The sequence below is a fragment of the Scomber japonicus genome, chromosome 8 (genome assembly GCF_027409825.1).
Source record: "Scomber japonicus isolate fScoJap1 chromosome 8, fScoJap1.pri, whole genome shotgun sequence".
NCBI classification, from domain to species: Eukaryota; Metazoa; Chordata; class Actinopteri; order Scombriformes; family Scombridae; genus Scomber; species Scomber japonicus.
Genome location: NC_070585.1, coordinates 24,367,614 through 24,392,625, shown reverse-complemented (window position 1 = coordinate 24,392,625; position 25,012 = coordinate 24,367,614). Strand labels below are relative to the sequence as shown.

Genomic DNA, 25,012 nt, shown 5'->3' with positions numbered 1-25,012 from the left:
TGAGAGCCCGGGACCAGCTCAGCTCTGTTCTCAGTGGCTGTCTTTGTTGACTGCAATTCAAAAGCAAGAAAAACAGAAGAGATTTTACCACCACCACAGATCTGAAACTTTCCCATCTGCCACTATTGGGTGCTTTTATGTGTACTGTATGTGTCAAAGGTCGGACCAACGTGCCCTGTCTGTTTCTGTTGGTTAAAGGAACATGGCTCTTTTTCTCCTTTATTATTTCGACTGCATACTTTTACTTTACATCCACAGTTTTGCTAGTTTTAGTGTTTACTTCTTTGTGGAAGTACTGAGGCATACCTTCTTCCACCTGAACTGCTCCATCTGGTGTGGACACACCTGGAGTCACAGTGGTTGAGGCGCTGCAGCACTGCAGAAGGCAGCAAATACAGTTTTATTTTGAGCCTAAATGACATGTCCTCTTGCTGGCTCAAGATTAGGCATAATTCCCATCAGAGCTCTCCGGTCTCTGACTCATTCCTGTCGCTGGTGTGGAGAGAGATCATGATGAACCTAACAGCTGGAGAGGGCTGACTAGATCCATGTTGAATTATTTTATCAAACAAAAAGCAGGGATTCAGAGCTCCGTTCATTATGGGGAGCCTATATTGTTCATTATCTGAAGACTCCCTCATTTAAATGAAGCAATGGAGCAGACAGCTCATTCTCCTGAGAAGATAGTATTCTCATTCTGTTTATTATGAAACTAGCGGTGAATGACAGGAGTGGTTGAGGAGAAATGATGGTATATGACAAAGGTCATGAGTCAGCCAACCAACAGTGTTGAAAACAACTGTTTCCCTCACCAACCGTCTCGTTTTGGATTTGAACAACTCGCCCACTGGCTGTATGTGACATTTACCAATAGTGAGGATGTGATGTAACCATCATTGCTGTTAAACTAGGTTAGTGCCTGGCAGTTATGGGGGGCATCTGAGGCTGCTTATATCACTGTAGTTATTAAGTGGCCAAGTGTGGATGAGAGTGACTCGTATTTAAGAATAGAAAGGGGTCTGAGCAGGTGTAAAGGTGTTAACCACAGCACAGCAGAGAGATGGAAAGTTTAGGAGACTAAAGGTATTACGTTGCACAGGAGTAACAGTATCTGTTTAAAAACACAATCTGCTGCCAGCAATTTTACATTTTGCAATATATATCATCTTAGAGCTAAAACGTAAAATGCCTCAAATAAACAGAAACTCTATTTCACTGTGTGTGTTGTAGCAATTAAACCTAATCATAAATTGAGTAATTAAACTATTGCCTAAACTTTAGCAGTAGTTATAATACTTAGTAGTTATGTATCTTAGATAAATGTATTTGAATGGAAAATGGCTCTGTTGTAAAGAGTCATTAAGTAATTTTTGTCTATTTGGAGGACGGAAACTAATTAACAATTTCAATTTTTAGGCCAGTTGCAGTACTTCCATGATTGGTGTTTCTATTATTAAATAGCAGTTTAAAAAGCGTCTTATGTCTCTCCACATAAAATATACTGAACACTCCGAATAGGGTTTTAAGTATTTTAATTATCTGTTTGTCCCACAGATAATCAGCATACAGATCCCATCAGTTCTGTCTGTGCAGAACATCTAATTTGATGCTATCTTACTTGAAAGAAAAAATATATAATGCACCTTTATTCATGCTTGGCACATTATGTTGTTGCAAGTGTTGATATGAAAATTTAAATAGAGCATATTTACACTCGCAAAAATTATGGATTACAAGTACAATGTATTATTTAGTTCTGTGTAAATGTGAATTTTAATGGTCATTACAAACTGAAATGACAAGTTTCAATGTTCTGAAAAAGGGGAACATATTTTGTAGCCTATAATTGTAAAACTGGGCTTAAAAAGTGAAACTACAAGAACAAAACCAGCAATTAAATCTGGTCTGGGAAACTCTTCTGCGGGGTATTGTAATTATTTATTGAACACAGAAGCAGCTTATGAAGTCCAAACATTTTATTTCTAATTACAATGAAGTTTTAAGAGGTTCATAATTGTTTCCTGTATAATGGAAGGAACAAGTTTTTCCTCTCTCTCTTGCTGCAGCCTTGTAATTGCATAACTCTTCTTTCTTTTCTTTTCTTTTTTTTTCTCTCCCTGTCGTCTTTAAGGAAACAAAAGATGAATTTTGGCTGGCGTTAGCTCCTCCCCATTCCTGCTCTCTCTCACACAAACATTCTCAAACACTCTCTCTCTCTCTCTCTCTCTCTCTCTCTCTCTCTCTCTCTCTCTCTCTCTCTCTCTCTCTCTCTCTCTCTCTCTCTCTCTCTCTCTCTCTCTCTCTCTCTCTCTCTCTCTCTCTCTCTCTCTCTCTCCCCTCCCGCCATCTCTTTTACACTTACTTGTCCTCCTGCTACCATAAATGCAGCAGTGCTTCCATTCAGTGTGTGTGGGTTTTTTTTTTTTTTTTTTGGAGGGGGGGGTAGCTTTTTTTGGTGACAGAGACAGAGGGAGAGAGACGGAAAGACAGAGAGATTTGCTGTAATAGAAAGTGAGAAAGGGAAGGGAGGGAGGTAGCTAGAGACGAAAGGGAAGAAGGGAGGGGGGTAAGACAGATAGAGTGCCGGCGAGTGAAGGGGACGGAAGGGAGGGGAGAGAGAGAGACACAGAGAGAGAGAGAGAGAGTGAGAGAGAGGGAGAGAGAAAGAGAGAGAGAGAAGAGGGGGAGCACATGTGTATGCTTGTCACTAAGGGGCTGGGAGAAGGACTAAGGGAAGCGAGGTAGCTGGCCACAGCCGCCATATGCTGACTGGATTCCTGTTCATGTCTGCTGTGTGAAGACTGTAGGTTTCTGTTCTGTGCTGGCCGGCAGGGGAACACACCATGGGAAGCTCACATCTCCTCAACAAAGGCATGCCTCTAGGTAAACAACTAGCACTCTGCTTTTATGTGGGAACTGTGTGTGTCTCTCTCTGTGTGTGCCTGTGTGTGTGTGTGTGTGTGTGCCAATATTTGTGAACTCAGTGTACATTATTCTGCCTTCCTCCTCCCCTCCCCCTTCTCTCTCTCTTTTTCCGTCTCCTCCTCCTTCTCTTAATTCTCTCTCACTCTCTATTATCTTTTTCATCTGTGCATTTCGCTCAGAGTCTCTCCCGCCTCACAAGAATGATTAGCCTTTTCTCTAGCTCTCTCTCTCTCTCTACGTGTGTGTGTGTGTCTGTGTGTGTGTGTGTGTTTGTGTGTGTGTGTGTGTGTGAGTGTGTGTGAAGAGGCAAATCTCTGCTATTGAAGGCTGTTTGAACACCTCCATTTGTGGCAACAGAAATAGATCTCCCTCTCCTTCGAGGGCTAGCAAGGACATGACACATATTTCCCTTTCATTGTGTTTCTTCTATGGAGAGTGGTTGCGCGCACGCACACAAATACACACACACACACACACACACACACACATACATTCATTCACACACACACACACACACACACACACACACACACACACACACACACACACAAGTCAACTCACACACAAGTATACACATGCATGCACTCAACCGGATTCACACACAGGTGACAGATGCGTCTTATGATAGGGGCTGGGAAAGACTATTCTCGAAAACTGGATCAAGGTAGGGAATAAGCAGGGTGGGGGTGTGTGGGGTGTGTGTGGGGTGTGTGTGTGTGTGTGTGTGTGTGTGTGTGTGTAAGGTTTGGGTGTGAAAGAAGGGGGAGGAGGGGGTGGGGGGTGAGGATAAATGATCATCCACCCTTAAGCTGAATTATTGTGATCTTAATATGAATTTGTGCTCTCCAAAAAGGAAACCAGAGATTGTAATCTGTGATGTCATCAACAGGCTGCGGGCTGTGTCTCTTGATGACATCAAAGATTAAAGTTGCATCTCTGATCTTTTTCCTTACCCCCCCCAACCCCCTCGCTTTCGGGAGAGACTCCTCCATACCCGCCCCCAACTACGCCTAACAGCACGAGAGTCCAAGGTCACAGGAATAACGACTGTCCGTTATGGTTCAGGGAGGGTTGCTTTTTTTTTTTTCCCCCTTCAGATGCTCTCGCAACAAATCACCACCAGTCAATAATCATGACACTGATCTGGTCATTGGATCTGTTTCGGCCGCACAGTGAAGATCGTTCAACCTTTTGAGAGCTGCTTTAAAATCGGTTCTTCATCCCTGGTAACTGACGGTTATGCTGATTCATGTTTTGGATCAATGAGTGTGGAGTCATTTCTGATCTGATCATAACGGCTCACATCAGTGATACAAATCAGTGATACGTCATTTATCCCCAACACTTTGTAAAAGCAGATTTTCTGGTTAAAAACAGGAGTGTTACCTTATTACTCAGTGGAAGGCTTTTTTGGGTGTAATTTGGTATATTTGAATGTACAACATGACCATGACTCATGTTGTGGTGCTTTGTAACTTCAGGCAGTTTCCGATCATCATGTTCCATATTGACAGCTACTGACGTCTATGACCAAATCAAGGGAAGTGCTCAAGTTGTGACACATTGTCAACTTGGAAAACTTAAAACCAAACATCAACTAAAAGTGCTATTAGTGTAAAAGTCAAGCAGCACATCTGCACAATGCAAAACTACTTAAAAATTATAATAACAGACAAACTTGTTTCAGGTTAAAATTGCTCATATATTAAGACGTCCTATCACGAAAACAGTACAGCATGTATTTTGTAACTGTATTAGTCGAATGATAAATAACATGTCATGTCAAACTAGCTTAACTGCTTTTGAGCTACACCACTTCGGATGAGCATTTTGACAGGTTTCACTGACATTTAAGAAGAGACTCATAAACTAGTTTAAAAAAAAGACACCCAAGCAGGCATACTTGACAACACTTAGACATCTACTGTATGAAGTGTGTATATATAGCATATATATAAAGCCTGAGCTAAAAAAAAGAGGAAGCGACAGTGAAAGATTTAGCAGCTATGAGCTAATGAAAGCTGAGAAAACATCTCAACCATACACTCAGTCCACGCCAAAATAATGTTTATCACCTATATTTAACTACTTGAAAACCAGTTGTGCATTTTATTTAGACCGTAATACTTCACAAAAAGGAAAATATAATTAGCATTCTGACTAGACAGTCAGCAAAATAACAGGCCCACAATGTAACATGCCAAAACAAGAATTAGTTTGTAAGCTATAATTCAACTTATGACACCTTAATGAAAATCAGTAATTACTCAGCACCATGCACTTATTATTGTTATGAATTTATACGTCAGCAGAGTCAGGTGTGTCTGTTTAGAGCGAGACCTGCAGATTAAACAACTTGCTCAGCTGGCATCTTCTGTATGTAAGAGGTGCTCAGAAATAGCTGCCCACAAGCACCCTGCCACATATTTCCTATTGTTGTCATCACACATAGATTTATGTACACTGTCAGCACCGGAAAAATTGTACAACAATGTTTTACGAGGTGACTATATCTTAAAAGAATGCAAAATGTACAGTTACTTTGATTGTCACATTATTTAAAATGAGCAGTTTTTCATCCAAAATCTTAATAAGTAAATAAGAATGTGGTAGACTAAAGGAGTTAATGAGGGACTGTGGATCTACTGTGATCACATCAAGGCAAGTTATTATAAAATAAATCCCATGCAGACAAACTGAATACTATCAACTATTAATACTCTGTGAGTCAGTAACAGTCACAGTCATACCGACTGTTAATCACAACATGAAAACTTTAAATGGAAATAAACAGTAACATTTCCTTTTTAAAAAAACTGGGGAGTTTGAAAACCCTACTAATCTGAATACAGTGAATGCCACACATTACTAATAATCCACTAATAGAGCACATTTACTCCAGATAATCAAAACTGACTCCAGTTCAATTGAAACTTCATAGTAATTGTGACTTAATTTTTGCACATTAATGGTGAATCCAATATAATGATCTGACTGTCATACTATACAATAATCCAGTTGTAGTTTGTATTTAAATGGAGTAGTTCCTGTCATCCAAATATTGTTAAAGCTTCCTTTATTTCCCCACTGTTTTGTTTTGTTTTTGACAATTGATAAGCCAGTAGAGTCTACCGGTGAAACCCATCCCAAAAAAAAATAAAATATTGATTTCGCTGCTACACAATTAAAATGAACATATTTATCAACAGACATATGTTTTCTAGGCACATTTAAAAGCCGCATATCCAGCCTGCAGCACTGTACATTTCTACTGTGATCCACTGGACTCTGATTCAATACAGGCATATGTGGGAGGCCGCTCCTGTGTCTGTATAGCTTGTTATTGATCTATTTATTTTGACCTATGCGGTAGTCATATTGCAAGGCTCCTTTCAAACAACAACTGCTCTCCATTCAGCATCTATCTGTACCAACAAGCAAGTTAGAGCTGCTATAAAATTGAGGAATCAGTAAATATGCACAGGGTTTAGCTCTGCTCTGGCTCAAGCGTGCAATAACAGTACAGCTGGAACTATAATCGCCATCATCAAACCCTGAATTGGTCGCTAAAAACCAAGCTGCTGCCAAACATTAGTGTATCTCCTTGTCTGTTTTGCAGCTGTTGTCTTAGTGAAGGGAACAAAAAGCTGACAAACCTGAACTGGCTTGCTGATACTGTACCTGCAAATTAGGCCCTTGTGTGTGTGTCTGTGTGTTTTTGTTAGAGAGTAAAAGATAAAGCGCCTGCATGGTGACCATTTTCATGTGTAAGCACTTGTTTATATGATATATCACTGTATATTAGTCATGTAGACCGACGTGGACTGGTGTGCTGAGTATGCACCTGTATTTTTGTATGTGTGGGTGGGGCAGGGGGTGTGTGTATGTGTATGGGTGTGTGTGCGTGTGAGTGTGTGAGTGTGTGAGTGTGTGAAGGAGGGAGGACTGGCGGTGGGGGATATGTCTGACTTCTCATCTTTCCACCCTGGGAACTAAAATGTGAGCAGCGAGAGGCAGGAGACAGAAAGGAAGAAAGAAGGAATCAAAGGCTGCAGACAATGTGAATCTGCTGGGGCATTTTGTACCTGGATATTCAGACATTATTAAGAATATAAATACAATGAAGATATAAAACTAGACTTTTCTCATAGCTAGAGAAATGCGCTGAACAGGGGGGAAAGAGGAAATGGCCAGGAAGATAAAGAAAGCCTGGGTAAGAGAGCCTGAAATGAGAAATTGAGATGAAGAGACATGAAGGGATGGTGAAATCAACACTAAGGGGGTGAGAGACGAGGATATAGGGGCTTTTAAACCACGCCATGTTGCTGCATGCCACAAGAGCCAGTAACATTATAAATCAGCCGTGCCTCGGCTCGATGGTTGGTTGCTACAGTTGCTGGCGGCTGGCTGATCACAGGTGCCGACAGCAACCCCTCTCCTCTATTCTCTGCGGTTACGCGGTGAAAAATTCAAACACTGTGTCTGAAATGTGGATGTGTCATCTGCGAGGGATTCGCTTTCAGTTTAGCTGGAAAGGGCCTGAAAGGAGATTTAATTTGGAGAAGTCTAACCTTATTTAAGAACTGAAAAACCAAAGAAAGCACTTAACAGCAGCTAGTTGTGTGGGTGTCTTTGGCAATGAGCAGAAATGTTTTGTAGAGGTGTGTGAATTGCAGTTTGAATAGGCTGGACAGACACTTGCTTTGTTCGAATTATATGTGAAAGGTCAGTATGCCATGGCTGTGAAAGTGAGGCACATGTCCGGGTTACATATTTTCATTATTTTTATAGGATAAAACCATTTCTTAAAGCTTAGAGAATGTTTTGAACTGTCTTGCGTCTGAACAGCAGGCCAAAACCGAATAATACTTTAGTTTACAATGATAAAAGAAAAATGAAAAAAAACCAAAAAAAAACACGCCAGCAATTCCACACAACTAAGAAGCTGAAATGAGGGATTATTTTTTATATCCATTGACTAATTGTTCAATCAGCTAATTATTTCAGCTCAGATTTATAGTCTTTTTACTGTTAAATGTTTGTATATTAAACTACACGCAGCTGCCATAGAAATGAGTCCTCTAGTTTTCAACGGACATATTGAATGTCTACATTTTGGATGTCTACATTAAAAATAGTCCCTGCAAGTCAAAAGCAGTCCATTAGTAGCCTTTGTTGCTAAGCTTGTTGCGAAGGTTGTTGCCAAGGCTGTTCCATGAGTTGCTCACATTGTCCACTCACATATTTCAGATTGAACATGTACAGATATATTTAAGAAGTTTCAATTTCAAGTACAGAGTGAGTGAAACAAGTTAAGTCCAACTACTACTGTTTGTCTAGCCTCCCGATCTGAGAGGCATCTGGCCAATCAGAATAGACTGGGCTCATCAGGAGGGGGCCTTACAGAGACAGGAGGTAAAACGGCCTGTTTCAGACAGAGACTGGACTGAGGGGCTGCATAAAGAGCCAGTATAAAATGAATAAGGAATTTTGTGAACTGTAAATCATGCAAATATATTCTAGCAGAGCTCCAGAATATAAATATAGACCAGGAAATATGCATGATACGTCCCCTTTAAGAGTGTAATAACACACTGTGGTGTGATTCTCTTGTGTGGGTCAAAACCAGGGACTTCCGGCCTGTTTCGGCAGATCACTCGCTGTCAAGACTGGCAGATTTCCCGGTGCCCTGCACATGCAAAACGCTGATATTACACATTGTCTTTGTTGACTGACAGTCCAAAAACATTGTCTTGTTCCCCTGGGACAAAAATCCAGCTGTTCTCGTGGACTGGTCAGTGACAGCTGGATACAGGCAGACTGCAGGGCTTTCCCACTGGCACTTTCTGTGGTCCCAGCAGTCACTGGCAGATGCTTTTCTCATCTTGAAATGTCAGTCAAACAGAATTAGCACAATTTCTGTGTGATTACAAATCTTCCAAGGGACACCTTGAAGAAAGATGTAATTCAGTGTCTCCTTCAGCACTAACTGCACAGGCAAAGTCATTATTATGCAGATGGTTATTGTTTCTATGAACAATCATTTTTGACGTTGCCTCAGTTGCAAATCACTGCTACTGCATTGCCTTGAAATGTTGTAGCAGATACAGTAGTAAATCTGAATCAAAGCTTGCACACAGAGAAAGCCTGGTTGGAGGGCGAGAGCAGAGCTAGGGCTGTGGCTCCCGTTGGCTGTCAAGAGGTCTGTTTGCAATGTGAAAGCCCCCAGCAGTCACCCAACCCAGGGTTATGGGGGTTGGGAGGGAGATAGTATGTACTGGAGTATTGAATATAATGAGAGGGAGAGTAGAGATGGTTGAGGTTTTAGAATTTAAAAACTGAGCAGAGTGAGCAATTATTTAATATAATAAAGAATTACTACTAATACGTGTTTAATCTGACAGGAAAGCGAGAAAAAAACATTAATAAAGAGAGAGAGATAACTGCCATTTGAGTTTGTTCGATTTAAGAAAAACAGAGAGAGAGAGAGAGAGAGACAGAGAGAGAGCATCTATATTTACAGCTCTGAGGTTTGCGTGTGTGGGAGAGGCAGAAAGTGTTTTATCATTATAGTACTACTCAGCAGTCAGTAGTGCTGGTCCTCCCAAGGTCATGCTTGGTGCTGGAATGAGAGCTATTTCCTCCCTCACTGTGACCAAGTGTGAGCTGTAGAAATGTCTGGAATTTCTGTTACTCTCTCCAAAAACGCCATTCTGCTGCACAAGCGATTGGAAGCACCAGTTTTCATTGTTTAGTGCTGGTGAACACATCTCTGAATCACATTTTGTTTCCAAGTGTCTCTGCTCAGTTCTCAGATTATGAAATCTGAGTCTGAGAGCCAAAAAAAATACTGTCGAGTGCAGCACCTAAAGGCAAGTGAGCTACTTATGATTACATTCAAGTTACAGAGGCGTCAAAGCTGAAGTACTTTTTGCTGTTGATGAATTCCAATTTCTCAGCTATGCACCATTGATTTTGTATTGATGTGTAAGTGTAATGGCCTCCAGGCAAATCCTATTACGGAAAAGCTAATGTTTTACCAGGGCCACAAAAGGCTTTGTGAGTAGGATTTGAGTTTCACCTTATTGGTCTCACTGCACTATGGGGGCAGCTTCATCAGATCAAGTTTCATGCTGTAATCTGACGATGGCGATAAGAAGACAATAGAGAAATTGAGTGATGGAAGTTGTCTTTGCTCCTATGTAACTTCTAAGTGCAGCATGAATGCAGTTTTTCATCATTCAGCTTTGTTTTGACATTAAAAGCAGGCAGAAAGGGATTTTATGTTTATAGAGTGACTAGATGAGCTGTTGGTGCTGCAAAAACGAAGTGATACAGATTTGTAGACATTTAAGAATAAAGAATAAAAAATACTTCATTCATCTCAATGGAAATTTAAAGTATCACAACAGCACCAAATAAAACCAAAATGTATTGAACTGAAACAGTAACTGAGCTGAACGATAATTCAATACAGGCACTTAAAGTAAGTCTGCTCAGATCAGAGTGTGAGAATCAAACCTGTCTTGTTCACAGGATGATTACCACATGCAACCAAAATTGAACCTAACCACCGTAGTCACACAGCTCTGTGTACACTCTGCTGCATGATGCATGCAAGAGGAAGTACTGTATGTGCATGCTAGTTTAAAAATGGACAATAAGTATGTTTTTTTTTTAAGAAAAGTATCCTCAAATCTCAATATCACTTTTTAAAAACATAACAAAGACTTCACCCCTGATTTCTGTTCTATAAATACAGATTCTGAACACTTGTATCCTGTTACAGCCACGCCGTGAACACTGCAGCACACTGGAGCGTGAACCAGAAATGCACGCGATTGCTGTATACATTATTTCCTCATGCATGCACACCGGCTCACTCAACAAACAGAGAGGCTCACTGAGAAATAGTTGAAATACTAAACAATACATTAATTTGCTGGAACTGCATTTACCATGAGAAACAGGAAGACTATCTGTCTATATTTGTCCAGGGAAGTTTATTGCATGTTTTTTTTCAGTACCCCCCCCCCCCATGCTTCTTATTCATATTATTCATACAGCTGTACTTATTCACTCCTGGGAGCTGCCCAGTACAACACAGTCCTCACATTGTGGTCACTGAGCTGCTCCACTGAAGCAGATGGAGGGGGGGAAAAACACCAGAAACACACAAATGTTAACTGGCCAAATAATTTTCAATGCAGTAACAATGCTTATTATTAGCTGTAAAAAGCGTCATTAAGCGTGGTGTATTTAAAGAACTGTTCACCAACAAGAGCTTTCACATTCACATGTTACATTTTACAGTAAGCTAAATGCAAAATACAAAGACGTTATTACTGATGCATACTGCTATAAGAGTTTTCGAGAGAGGCTTTTTTTCCTTTTTAAAATGTATTTCGCTCTTTCGCTCTTTTAATGATAGCTGTTATGGGAAGATTGTTACTCAGTTACCCTTCCCAGATTTTCCAAACTAATTTGTGGGATTGAAGCTGCCAAACTTCTGTCCACAAGTCCACAATTCTCAGGGATCCTTGGCATTCATAACATTGTATTGACTATAGGATGCTGATTTAGAAATGGCTGGTTTAATAATTTAGCTACGTTCTCATGATGTTAGCTCATGCAGCTGTGAAACAGTTAGAAAATGTGCCAATTTTTATATCCATCTGGAGGTCAGAAAATATTTTGGAATATTTTGAGTGAAATGAAAAAGGAAGTCATGTATTTGAGATGTTAGCATGAATGATAGAAATAAGTCAGAAATGAGTGATGGGTACAGTCAGCATCAGCAGACGCATAACTATGTGTTTATTAGGGCTGTAAAAGCTTTACATATCAAAGAGACCCAACTTCCTGTCTCAGATGCTCTTCTGAATGGATATGAATGTCCCTCAGATGTCTAAGGTATCAGTCGATTTGTCCGTGACTGACCCTTAAATCAGCTGTAGAGAGACAAACCGAGAGATCCAGGCAGATTGTAGTGGGAGGGAATTGTTAAGGAAAACTAAAAAAAATGTAACATGCTTTTGTTAAACCTGAAAAAAGGCACACTGCATATCCTCCTTATCTGCCTTGTTAAATGCAACTTCAAGGCCATGCAACACTTTGAGGTTAATGGTTCAATTTGAATGGATGATTTAATAATACATCCTGTGGAAAAGTTGCAGAGGAGGCTCACTCTACTCAGTTACTGACTGATTTCAGTCTGATTTCACTTGGTGGCCGTCTCTTATGACAAGTCTCACTCCTTCATATGAACTGCTGTACCTTCTACTATCTGTCTACTGATTTTAGTCATTTACCCCTTTTCAGCTATGAAATATCATGTTTGCATTGCATATTTGTGCATAATATGTATTTGTGACATAATCTATAACAGTGTTTCCCTACCAGGGGTGCTTGTATCCCAGAGGGAACTTCTGCAGTTGATAAAATTAGATTGTGTTATAATTAACTTTTGTGGCCAACTTTCAAATGGCTAGTGAATGTTCAAATTTTTCCAGTCACTCAACAGATTATCATTGTTTTCTTGGCTGGTGAGTGAACTAGATCTACCAGCCATTTGCATATTTTGTCAGCATTTGGCTGGTAGCTGGTGCTAATTTTAATCCCTGCCAACATTTCTGCAGTGAGCTGTCTTCATCAGGGTATCCGCCATAAACACACACACACACATGAATACAATTTTGAACACATTTAAAAAAAAAAAAAAAAAAAATCATATGTGTAGTCAGTTGTGTAGCTCACCACTGACTCCTGGAAGTATCGAAGCTACATATGAATATAAAGCGACATGCCACACAAAATTTAAAGCATCTACATTTATAGCTCATTAACTGTTTAATCACTGAGAGGCATCAACCTGCTCACTGGGAGCAGTTAGAGGTTCAGTGTCTTGTTCAAGGATGCTCCGTCATGCTGTCGGGAGGAGCTGGAATCAAACCAGGAACCTTCAGATTACCAGACGACTGCTCTACCTCCTGAGCCACTAATGTTGTAATGAATGATTTAAAACTAAATAATGAGCATGATTAAACAAATGCATTCATATGTTGAAACACTCATTGTTTAATAGGGTACGACTGCTCTGTATCCTAAAGTATTACATGGTTATTTTGTAAGAACCACATTCTGGGCCAAAGCATGAGCTCTGAGCTTCTAAAACAATGTAAAAGTATAATGCAGAGATGAGCTATGTTTTTTTGGAACAGGTCTTTTGTTTGTTGGTATCCAGAAGTGTTTGTGACTTAAATCGTATCTACCTGCATCTGATGTGGCATGTTGTGCTTCCTATAGGAATCCCCTCCCTCCACCCCCTCAGCCTTTTCTGCAGCAGTGTTGGTGAGCAGACAAATCCAAACATACATGACTACTACAGACTCACAAGCTATGAAATATTTAATGAAATATGCTTGCCACTGTTAATAACTGTTACAATATTACATTAAAATGAGAATTTGTTTTTTATATGAGAGATGCTCTTTATATTAGAAAAACAAGATTAATAACTACTGCTCTTTTTAAAGCTACAATAAAAGTAGTGGCCAGCTTAGCTTAACAATGTTGAAATGAGAGGAGGACAAGAGCCACGAGCCAAAGGGGGCGTGGTATGAGGTGCTACAGGCCACAGCTGGAACTTAATGCCCCAGATTGACTTTCAGTGGACTATGAGGGTCTTAGACTATAAAAATATGAGAACTATGAACAGGATAAAATACGAAAGAGTACTTCTAATTATAATGATGTTTTTGCCTCATTACTTTTTTTTATTCCACAGAGATATTTTGAACATTTAAGTGGGTCTTTGCCCCAAGTTTTCTACTATGCTATTTACCTACCTAACTCCTCCATCTTCATCAGTTACTACGTGTTTTAAAAAGTCAGTAAACATAATTTAAAAAAGAAGAAATAATTCAAGCGAAACAATAAAAATCCTTAAAAGTAAAAAGGAGAGAAACAGCTGTGAAACATGACCTCTCTCAACAGGAATTAGCTCTGCAGCAGATAGACAGCTGCTCTGGGAAGTTCTCCTTTTTTTTTTTCTTTCTTTTCGCCACGCTTACTGTCACAGTTGTCATAGCAATTGCATCAGTCTGGAGCGGAAAAATGATGGGATGCAGATTAAGCAGGGCCTCGCCTGTGCCCAGAAGCAATTGCACATCTTCGGTTTTAGATTTCATAGATGACAAACAACTGAAATCAGCTGACAAGTTGAAGAAACGCTGGAAGATATTAATCAAATTAATGCACAGCAAGAGTTTTAATACTGTACGATCTTTAAGGAGTCTGCAGTTGTGTGGGTGTTACGACTCAACAATATAAATTATAATGATTTGATGTCTGTTATTTATATATTATTTTATATCTATTTCCTCTGACAATCAAGACAGTTTCCTGCTCATGTCACTGCTTTCTTCTGTCAATCTGACACTTTCTCTCTCTTTTCATGTGTGTGTTTGTAGGCATCAGGCCACCCATCATGAACGGGCCCATGCACCCGCGCCCTCTGGTGGCGTTGCTGGACGGGCGCGACTGCACTGTGGAGATGCCCATCCTAAAAGATGTAGCAACTGTGGCCTTCTGTGACGCGCAGTCCACACAGGAGATCCACGAGAAGGTACGACATTTAACCACATAACGTAACGGACACACGTCACATAATCATGATATTCTTGAGGGGATTTAAATTGTAATATTCAGAACTGATGTAAAAATATCTGACCTGAAGTTTGAAGAAAAGCTTCACGAATAAAAGGATGAAGTTCATACCATTTCAGCAATTCTATATAAAGTGACGTCTGTGATTCAGCAGTGTACAACCAGCTTAATGAAGCTGTGACATTTTATGTTTTGCTTGTGAGAAGAGGAACGAGCAGCTGACAGGAAAGGTAGTAGAATAGTAGTAAAATGGCAATTTTTGAATAGAAAGCAGAAAAGCTGACTACAGTCACATGTTGAAACCAGTGCAGAAAGGCAGTTTGTATATTTTCAGGAACATGGTAGCAACTCAAGTGTTTCATTATGTGGACAAATATATATAGTTCAGTCAAATTGTTATTTAAAATAGAAATATAGCTAACTAACTAGAAATATCTCTGGGGTAAATTTTTGGACGCTTCCTTTGATTGATAAGTCAGCACACAGTCATGGTGTCTGTAGTTTGCCCCACTTTGATTTCCTTAATTTAGAGACTTCAAAACATCTCTTCAGAAATGTGAGATGTCACAGACGCAGCATGTCTTTTAGCCACACTACGATGTCAATATTGGCCTTTTGGTCGGTCCAGAATTAAATATATCAATAATTATTAAATGGAAATTTTAAAAAATGCATTAGATTTTGTTCAGACACTAATTATCCTCAGAGGATTAAATCTTGCTGATTCCCTGATTTCAGTGGTGTTGTTAAGTGAAACCACAACTGGATGAATTAGCATATAGTAAAAATGTTCACGTTGCCCTCAGGGTGAATTGTGCACTACTTGTTAAACTTCATGTCATCAAGTTTAAAGTCTCATAAAGCTGCAAGCAAGAGGGGAGCTAAAGTTACCACATTAGATTAGTAATAATTATTGGCTCTTTACGGTGAAAGCTTCTTAGAAAAATGAGAAGTATAGAAGAAGAAAAAGTGGAACATTTAAAGTTAAGAAGAATAAAGATGAGGACAGAGAGCAAACCTAAAATGTGGGTCAGGCTCGGATCTTGCCACCGCCACTATGGATTGTAAATGGGTTTGTATGTCTGGCAGGGTTACGTCTCGTTCTGGGTGACTGCCAGGCACACTCTCTCTGTGAGCGTGCTCAGTAGGCCACAGCGTGGGAGAAACAGATGGCTTTCCCTTGCTCACTATCTCTCTTTCTCTCTCTCTCTCTCTCTCCCTCCCTCTCTCTCTCTCTCTCTCTCTCTCTCTCTTGCTCTCTAGTAAGCAGCCACCTCATTGTGTAATTAAAAGGGCCTTTTTTATTGTAATTGAACCACATGTCATTTCCATCCTTTCTCGCACACATGAAAGGAGGACTGGCAGCGTTAGTAAAAGATTATACGATTAACTGAGAACCAATTAAAAGGTGATGGCAGATGCTGAACTGTTTTTTTTCTTCACACAGCTTTATATCCCCATTCTATATGATAATCACGTTATCTGCTTTCAAGTCAGATTATTTCATTTTCAATTAAGACAATAAGGCGTCATTTTAAGTAGAAGCCACTGAGAACCCCATGAGAAGAAGAATCCTGCTGATATTAGTCACTTTCGTCAAATGCAGAGACACCTTATCTCCATTCCTGTGGCTATTAAAGCTTTGTTCCCATGGTAATGTTCAGGAAAAGCCGGCAGGGTATTCAAAAACAGGATATGAGGACGATATAAAAAGCGCATGCAAAAAAAAAAGACTTTAACCAAGAAATAAGTTTTCATGGAAACGCTGTGAGTGCGAAGATAAGTGATTTCCGTAAAAGCCACAATTGACTTGGCTCACATCCACAGAGACAAACACTGATGACTTTACCTTTATGCTTTATCAATATGTGCTGCATGTATTCAAATGAAGCGCTACCTTATTGTTCTGAAAACAGCTATCAACTATTTCTGTTCTTATAATTTAGCTAACTCAAACCGTGTGTGTGTGTGTGTGTGTGTGTGTGTGTGTGTGTGTGTGTGTGTGTGTGTGTGTGTGTGTGTGTGTGTGTGTGTGTGTGTGTGTGTGTGTGTGTGTGTGTGTGTGTGTGTGTGTGTGTGTGTGTGTGTGTGTGTGTGTGTGTGTCCAGGTGCTGAATGAAGCTGTAGGAGCATTGATGTACCACACCATCACTTTGATGAGAGAAGACCTGGAGAAGTTTAAAGCTCTGCGTATCATCGTCCGCATCGGCAGCGGCTACGACAACATTGACATCAAATCTGCAGGCGAATTGGGTGAGAACACACACACACACACACACACACACAAATGCTAGGCTGCACTTCACTCCTGACCTGTTACTATGGTAATGTCCTTACCATACTTTAAAAGACCAAATTATTAACTGGTGATCATTGTATCTTTTGTAGTGATAATTACAGGGCCCACACAAAAAGAAGAAATACAGCTATGGGCAAAAATTTGTGAATGTAATATTATGAAGTTCAGTTGCATATTTTCATATAGTCTGTTAGTTACTGATTACCCATTCCCTACGTAAACAGGCAAAGTAACAGGCTGTTCAAAAGGCTGTCATTCATGTACAGTTGCCAATATCCTAAACGAAAAAGATAATATATTAAGCCACATGTTATTTTAAATTACTCAGCTGACAAAAGTTTTCACTAGTTATCAAAAGTATAATATAAGTTTTATAAGCCAACAAAAAAAAAGGAAACAGCTACAGCTTCCCTCACATCCCCCTATCTTCTTCCACCAAGAGTCTCTGCTATTTAAAGCCTGACAGCAGTGTCTAAAACTGCTGATATCACACGTTCACTTGCACTTCTCCCCCAAAAATAGCTTTCATCACTCTCCTCAAACATGCCGAAAAGCAATCACTAATCCTTATCTGCTCCACGGTTTAACAGGCATAGCTGTGTGTAACATGCCCGCAGCCTCAGTGGAGGAGACGGCGGACTCCACGCTGTGTCACATCCTCACCTTGTACCGACGCACCACCTGGCTGCACCAGGTTTGTAGCCTCCATATACTAATTCATATCCATACATTTCCCATCAGTCATTAATAAATGGTTAATTAATTTGATTAATCCTTAATGAAGCTGTCAGAGAGCAAGCAGAGTGTTTTATATTTATTTATGGGGGAAAAATACATTTACAATCACTGTTTTATGATCCAGGAGAACATTTTATAGAATATGAAGACATTGGTCAATTTTGTACCTTTGCTTATACAAAAAAAATGTGCATCAGCTGCACTTTTTTTTTTTTTTTGAAGATGCATTTTATTTCCATTTTAAAAGAAATTAGTAAAATACATTTGTATTGCAAGCTTTTACAGCTTTCAAATGTAAAAATTGGTCAAATTTGACCCTGAACTGTATGTAAGGGTTAATAAAGCTGGATTCAAGTGAACTAATTATCATGTGTTACTTAGAGGTGCACATTCAGCTATCATGATTTAAATTTCCACAGTTACTAATCAAATCAGTTATAAGTAACAATCATGATCAGAGTATCTAATGAATTGTTCAGGATTTAGATTTTTAGCTACATTTGAAATCCTGATATTATGTGATGAGCCTCAGTGAATGGTTCATATTAAACTATAATGTTTTTTGTTGTCTGTGTTACATTGTTATTCATGTCAGGCTCTACGGGAAGGAACGCGGGTTCAGAGCGTGGAGCAGATCCGTGAGGTGGCGTCAGGATGCGCGAGGATCAGAGGAGAGACACTGGGACTCATAGGGCTCGGTGAGTAAACACACATACAGTATATTATGCCTCTAGAGTCAAGCTTTTTACTGTGTTAATTTAGCTTAAATATGGAGTGCACAGTTTAGTGGTCGGACTGATTTAGTGTTGGTGTGTTTGCCTCTGAAGAATACTGCTGAAGTATTTAATCATCAAGCTTGTTTTTTTTCTCTTCTCTTTTCCATTTTCATTTTGGGAAGTTTTGTCCTTAGCTCAGCTAAATTGGCTTCCCAAGGAGTTACTGCCAATAAAATATAAGCGGATTAACCAGCGGCAGAATGCAAATCTCCTCTCTGTTCAGTCTGGGAACTTTTTCAGTCTTAATGAGCGGACGTGGGTAGCCACAGCATCATACAATCTAAAAGTAAAAAGCAAAAAAATAAATAAAAAGGTAATATGAGGTGTACAAAAATGTTAACTATTGTGTTTTGCGTGCTTCATTTAAATGTGTATTCACGTGTGTGGAATTTGTCTTAATGCTCCTGTGTGTGTGTGTGTGTGTGTGTGTGTTTGTGTGTTTCTAGGTCGGGTGGGCCAGGCTGTAGCCCTGCGAGCCAAGGTTTTTGGCTTTAATGTGATTTTCTATGACCCTTATTTGGCTGATGGCGTAGAGAGATCCCTGGGACTACAAAGGGTCACCACACTACAGGTAGCGCACACACACACACACACACATACACACACACACACACACACAAAAACACATACAGTGGGTTATGAGTGGAGCGATTCTGTTGAGATGTTGGAAAGCTACAGACTGTTTACAGCATTTATGTGTGTTGAAAAAAAACAATGGTTTCAATGGTCGGTTGTTATGAATTGATCTACTATTTTATCTTAAGGCTGACGGATGCAGGAAAAAACCAGGAATGGATTTTCAAGGAGCACTTTTGACATTTTAAAAGCCAGTCAGTTCATTTTGCTCCTGACACTCACTGGTTGACTGAATCATGGATGCTGACAGTTTATATTTTGTCGCTCTGGAAATAATGCAAGTATCAGCAAATCCACAACCATGACTGCAATATTTGTCACCTCAGTACCACTGCCAGTAGACTGCCTTTAGATTTCTGGCCAATAAGAACACAGCAGTAGCATTTAAACCAATTTGGACCAAATCCGCTTTATAATGGGCTAAGAAAAAAAAAAATCCACTGTCTCCTTCTCTCTTTGCTGACAAAACACTGCCTTCTCCCCCCCCCCACTCCACTATGACCAATGTGTATTAACATTTCACTGTGGTGCCTACTCAAAATGTGTGGCAACAAGAGCTCACCCTCACTACCACATAATGTAACCATGTCTGTAATAAAAGCCAAAAATATACAGTAAAATTGGTATAATTTGTAAAGTCATGTAATTGGTACCAGTTATTGACAAACAGATGCTTATACTTTGTATACAGAAGATTTAAAGCATGATTTAGTTAATCAGAGAGTTTTCATCTCAGTGTGAATCTATTAGTTTAAAGTATAAACAGAACATTTAGATTCATCTTTGGCATCTGTTTGTCTCTCCCTCCTCAGGACCTGCTCTTCCACTCTGACTGTGTGTCTCTGCACTGCAGCCTGAATGAACACAACCACCACCTGATCAACGACTTCACCATCAAACAGGTGGAAAGACAGCTGCACACTTGAATGATTCATTCATCCCTACGTTAACTACTACATCGCATGACCATAAATATTAAAGTGGCAAACACACAAAGGACTACAGCTCTTAAGAAATTCTGACCTTGCTTTTGGAGGTCAAGTGAAATGGAAATTTCACATATTTATTAATATTGTTGGGTTTTCAAAGGGAATTCTTTACCTGAGAACAGAAAACAAGATTTCTAAGACAGCAAGCATGTGTACAGTTTTATTTGCTTAACATTTGTTTGTCAGTGGATGGACTGCCTTTTTTCTTGTGGTTTGTTTTAACATCTAAAAACAAATTTTAACTGTGTTTGTGTGTGTTTTTAAAGATGCGTCAGGGTGCGTTTCTGGTGAACACAGCCAGGGGGGGTCTGGTGGATGAGAAGGCCCTCGCTCAGGCGCTGAAGGAGGGAAGGATACGCGGAGCGGCTCTGGACGTTCATGAGACAGAGCCTTTCAGGTAACACACACACACTGCTCTGTTGTGACAATAAATGCCATTGCAAGTGAATCATTGACATTTAATTCATTAAAAAACAGTTTTAGGGGTTACAAAATAAAACTTCTATTTTTCCGCTACTGTATTTTCTAATTTCAGAGGAAACAAAATTTAACAGGTTTTAGAGCAGAAATCCCTTCTAATTTATTAGAATTACTTTGGCTGCAAAATAAAATGTGAATTAGAGGGGAATGAATAGTTTCAGTTTGATTCAAGTTTTAAATAGTGGTATACTCAACCCTAACCCTAACACAATAAAATTTACTGATGAGCGAAAGAATGATGAAAGATTAAATGACAGCAAAATCAATCAATTCTCCAGATTTTATCAAATAAGAATGAAAAACAGTGGTTCCATTGATGCTGATTGCTGCTTTTCCTTCTCTCTGTTTTGGACTGTTGAGCAGACAAAACAAGTAATTTGAGTAAATTGGATTTGAAATGGGACGCTTTATAGACTGAACAATTCAACTATTAATCAAAACTAAGTTAAAGATTAACTGATTGATAAGGAGAATCAGCCCCAACTGATTACTATGTGTACATGTATCAGTTTCAGTCAGGGCCCGCTGAAGGATGCACCCAACCTGATCTGCACTCCACATGCTGCCTGGTACAGCGAACAGGCCTCACTGGAGATGAGAGAGGAGGCAGCCAGGGAGATCCGAAGGGCTATCACGGGTACTACACACTCACACACATACACACACACACACACACACACTCCTGCAGACACAAAACATGACCCCTGCTGAAAAATGTAAACACGAGTCTAAAAAGAGATATTTTATGTGTTCTGCTGCAGTCGAGCATAAAGCATCCTTCCCACTCTTTCCACTAAGAGATATTTAAAGGTCTGCCTCATTCTTTTCCTCTCCTCTCTTTCTCTTTTCCACTTAATTCTTTCCCTCTTTTCTGTTCTCTCGCTTTGCGGTTTCCCCACTGGGCTCTGTCTTTTTTTTCCAATGGCCTGTTTATTCATCTTCCTCTAGAACAGTGTTGTCCAACTTTGTCTGTGCAGAAAATAGGTTAGTGAGATTTAAAAAAGAAAAACAACCTGCTTCGAATTGTAGAATAGTTGACTATTCATTTAAGTTAATAGTAATTAATAATCATTTTAAATCTGAGCACTTTATATTAATTTTCCTCTCTTTGTTTTTTTCCTCTTATTCCATCATTTTCTTTTCCAGGTCGCATACCAGACAGTCTGAAGAACTGTGTGAATAAGGAGTTCCTCACCCAGAACAACCACTGGACAGGCGTTGACCCAGCTACCGTCCACCCTGAACTCAACGGGGCTTATAGGTAATAACTTCAGTGTGTGTTACTGCTCACAGATTTGATATCAGCACTAACGAAACAGCATGAGGGGGGTAGCGGGTCAATTCCCAATTGTGATGTAAAATAGAAAATATCTTTTTCTGTCCTCAGCTCAGCCAGGTATACATACGTAGACCCCTAATTCATTCATTACATAAGAATTCTTATTAGCAGTCAAATGCCATTCAATCACTGGGCTGGGATAGGCCTACACCCCACTAGCATCTACAGACACCGCAGTGTTTAGTCACCTCTCACTAAGTCACTAGGGATGCCAACATCTTCAGGGCCAGTGTGAGAGCTGTTCAAGGTATTTTTTAATGAATTAATATTGGCGAAATGAAACTTGACACACGCTGATTATTTGTTATTATTTGTAGCTGTCAGCTGCCATTGCCCTCTGTTAAAACAATGAAACTGTAGCAGCGTAGCCCACCAGTTTTACACATCAAGATCAGTTCACTAGCCATGAGGTGCCGTTCATCATGTGAATGCAGGGGAGGTGTAGGATCCAGCATTTTATGAACTTCACCCATACACATCTCCACCTGTGCTGCATTAATTTTGATCAGTCTTTTTAAAAAAACGAGTCTTTTCTCTCTCCTGACTTTATGAATATGCACTACTAAATCATATATCAAAGTTTAATTGGCTTTACTCATTTTAATGGAGGGGCTGAGTAACAATTACTTACATTAAAAAAAATCACTATTTGTGTTCAAAATCTCATCAGTTTTTGTTGTTGTTCAAAACAAAGTCATATTTTCAGCTATAATTTGATGACTAATGTTTATTTCTTTGTTTCTCCCATCCAGGTACCCGCAAGGAGTGGTAAGCTTGCCCGCTGGTGGCCTCCCACCTCCCATTGAAGGCATAGTACCCAGCGCTGTGCCCATCACACATACCCTCCCGCCCGCTGTCACACACCCTCCACATGCCCCGTCGCCTGGACAAAACACAGTGAAGCCACCAGAGGGCGACAGAGAGCAGCATCCGAATGACCAACTGTAGCCACACACACACAAACGCACACGCTTGACCGTGTTGTCTGGTGACCGGAGGCGGTTGGCATGACAACCGTTGTCATAGCGATAAGTACCCTAGTGACAAGTTGTTATCAGACAGGTTCACAGAGTGTCAGATCGACAGGTTGAGGTCCCAATAACTATCGATTCACAACTCGTTGGCAGTTGGTTCCCGGCAGCAAGTTCACACTCCAAAGAGGAAGAAAAGGAGGAGGATGATAAAGAGGAGGAGGAGTGGATATCTGTTTGGATGCTCTAATCAAAGAGCAAGACAGCTGTCCTCTGCTCCAACCAGAAATACTGAAAAAGACTATAGAGCTCAAAGGTCCGCAGGTTGATCTTCATACCAACAATAGTCAAGTTTTAAACTGTTTCCTCTGCCAGGCATTAAAAAAATATCAATAACTATCTCCTGATTTGGGAAGAAAAAATACTGATTCAAATTCTGCTGTCTTAGACTGTAGTGTGTCCAAAGTTAGAGGGGCGGGTTTCATGTCTCTTTTTCTGTGTCCTTTCCTTAGTTTGATGTACAAGCAAAAGTAGTAGGTTATGAAATGAATGTAACCTGTCTGTGTACAGTTTTTAGAGTTACGGCAAGAAGATACTGATATTTGTATTCCAGTCTTAACAAAACAAGGGTTATGTGATCTCTCTATGTAGCCAAACAGGTTTGAGAATACAATATCTGTTTTTTTGTGTTCCCAAATTAACAAGCCCCCTAAAAAAAGAGGCAGCTTTTTGCACACCATCTCAGGAAATTAAGTTTCCGCAGTTGGTATATTATTTTTTAAATCTTTATTTTAAAATTTCCTTTTTATGCCACTTAGTGCTTTTGTTTTTCTACCTGCTTGCCTTTTCGTGTCCCGCTACATTAGAGAAAGAACTTTAACACGAGCTAAAGTTGATCTAATGTTTGCTTTTGTTTGTTATGTTTAAGGGGCATGTGATTTTGCTCTTGGGATTTGTGTGTAAATGTTTGACCCAAACTGAGGGAGTTATGGGAGGGAAGGCTGTAGAGAGGTGGCAAAATGGTATGCTTGGCTGGGATGACGAACTTCATCCCAAGTCCTGATTGTTTTATTAGAAAACAAAGTTGTTGAGATTATTTCTCTGAAAGACGCAGGTTGTCCACAAGGTGATGCACTGAGAATTTGTACTGCAGCAGCTTACAGTTAAAGAAACTGTCCCATAAAAGGAAATATCTCTATTTTCCTCATGTCTTCATGAGCCAGTGCTTCCACTATTATGTACAGTAATTGTATAACTGTGGAGCATGAACACTTCAGCACACTTCAGCACACCAAGGTTTACAAATGATACACAGCACTGAAAAAAAAGTGTGTCGCTTCCCTTACAGCAATGGATTTGACCAATGAGCCTACACATCCCTGAAACCATCGGATCAGTTAATCAACTCTTCAGTGCCTGCCAAAACCATTTTAGATTCCTAGTTGAAGTTTAACTCACTTGTACAGACATGACATCAAGTTAAGGACAGATGAGGAATACTTCTGTTCTTCAAATTAGGCCAAAAAAACTTTCATATTTCAGACTGCCTCCCATATTGCAACTTTGAATCTATTTTTTAAAAATATTTAATGGAGAAAAATGCTCATTCAGATCAATCAATCAAAAACAACCTGCAACTGAGAGCTAAAACTACGGTGTTATATTAGTGTGAGGGACAGCATGTATGCACAATACTTGATAGCATGTCAAAGTGCTGATTTCTTCTCCAGTCTAGTATCCCTTTAACATTTCATGATGGGTCCTTCCCGAGTATACCGTTTAGCCGCCCTCTGTGGCCTCTGTGTCTATGTGTACATATGGTGTTCTGCCTGCCTGTGTCAATGTGACTTGGTTGTATCTGTGTCTAAAAAAGCAGCACTGGGAGGAGGGGTGGTGGCTAGTACTCTCCACAAGGCATCATTACAAAGACTGCCATCTAAATACACAACAAAACACTACGCGCAAAGTAAAAACAAACATGTGTGGAACTAGAACAACAGACTAGATTTACTGGCCACACTCCCACATTGAAAACAACACCAGTGTCAAAATATCACACTATTTTCTCTCTGGAAAATTGATAACTGATTCCAGTTCATGTGTTGTTGATGTTAGCAGGCCAGCTAAGTGACGGTGCTTTCTGGATCCCCTTCTACCAGCAGCTGAGTAGTAAAAACAGTTCACTGTTGCCT

The 25,012-nt window shown here is 39.8% G+C and overlaps 1 protein-coding gene across 1 annotated transcript; it reads left to right on the top strand.

Annotated features, from left to right (window-relative positions):
* The first annotated feature begins 2,706 nt into the window (after positions 1–2,706).
* Positions 2,707–24,488, top strand: LOC128362941 (C-terminal binding protein 1). Its single transcript, XM_053323810.1, has 11 exons — positions 2,707–2,883; positions 14,397–14,551; positions 16,701–16,845; positions 17,482–17,585; positions 18,225–18,327; positions 18,852–18,976; positions 19,854–19,943; positions 20,297–20,427; positions 21,020–21,147; positions 21,657–21,771; positions 22,602–24,488. Exons 1-11 carry the CDS (start codon positions 2,844–2,846, stop codon positions 22,795–22,797), a joined length of 1,332 nt encoding a protein of 443 aa, XP_053179785.1. The 5' UTR covers positions 2,707–2,843; the 3' UTR covers positions 22,798–24,488.
* Positions 24,489–25,012: the final 524 nt, after the last annotated feature.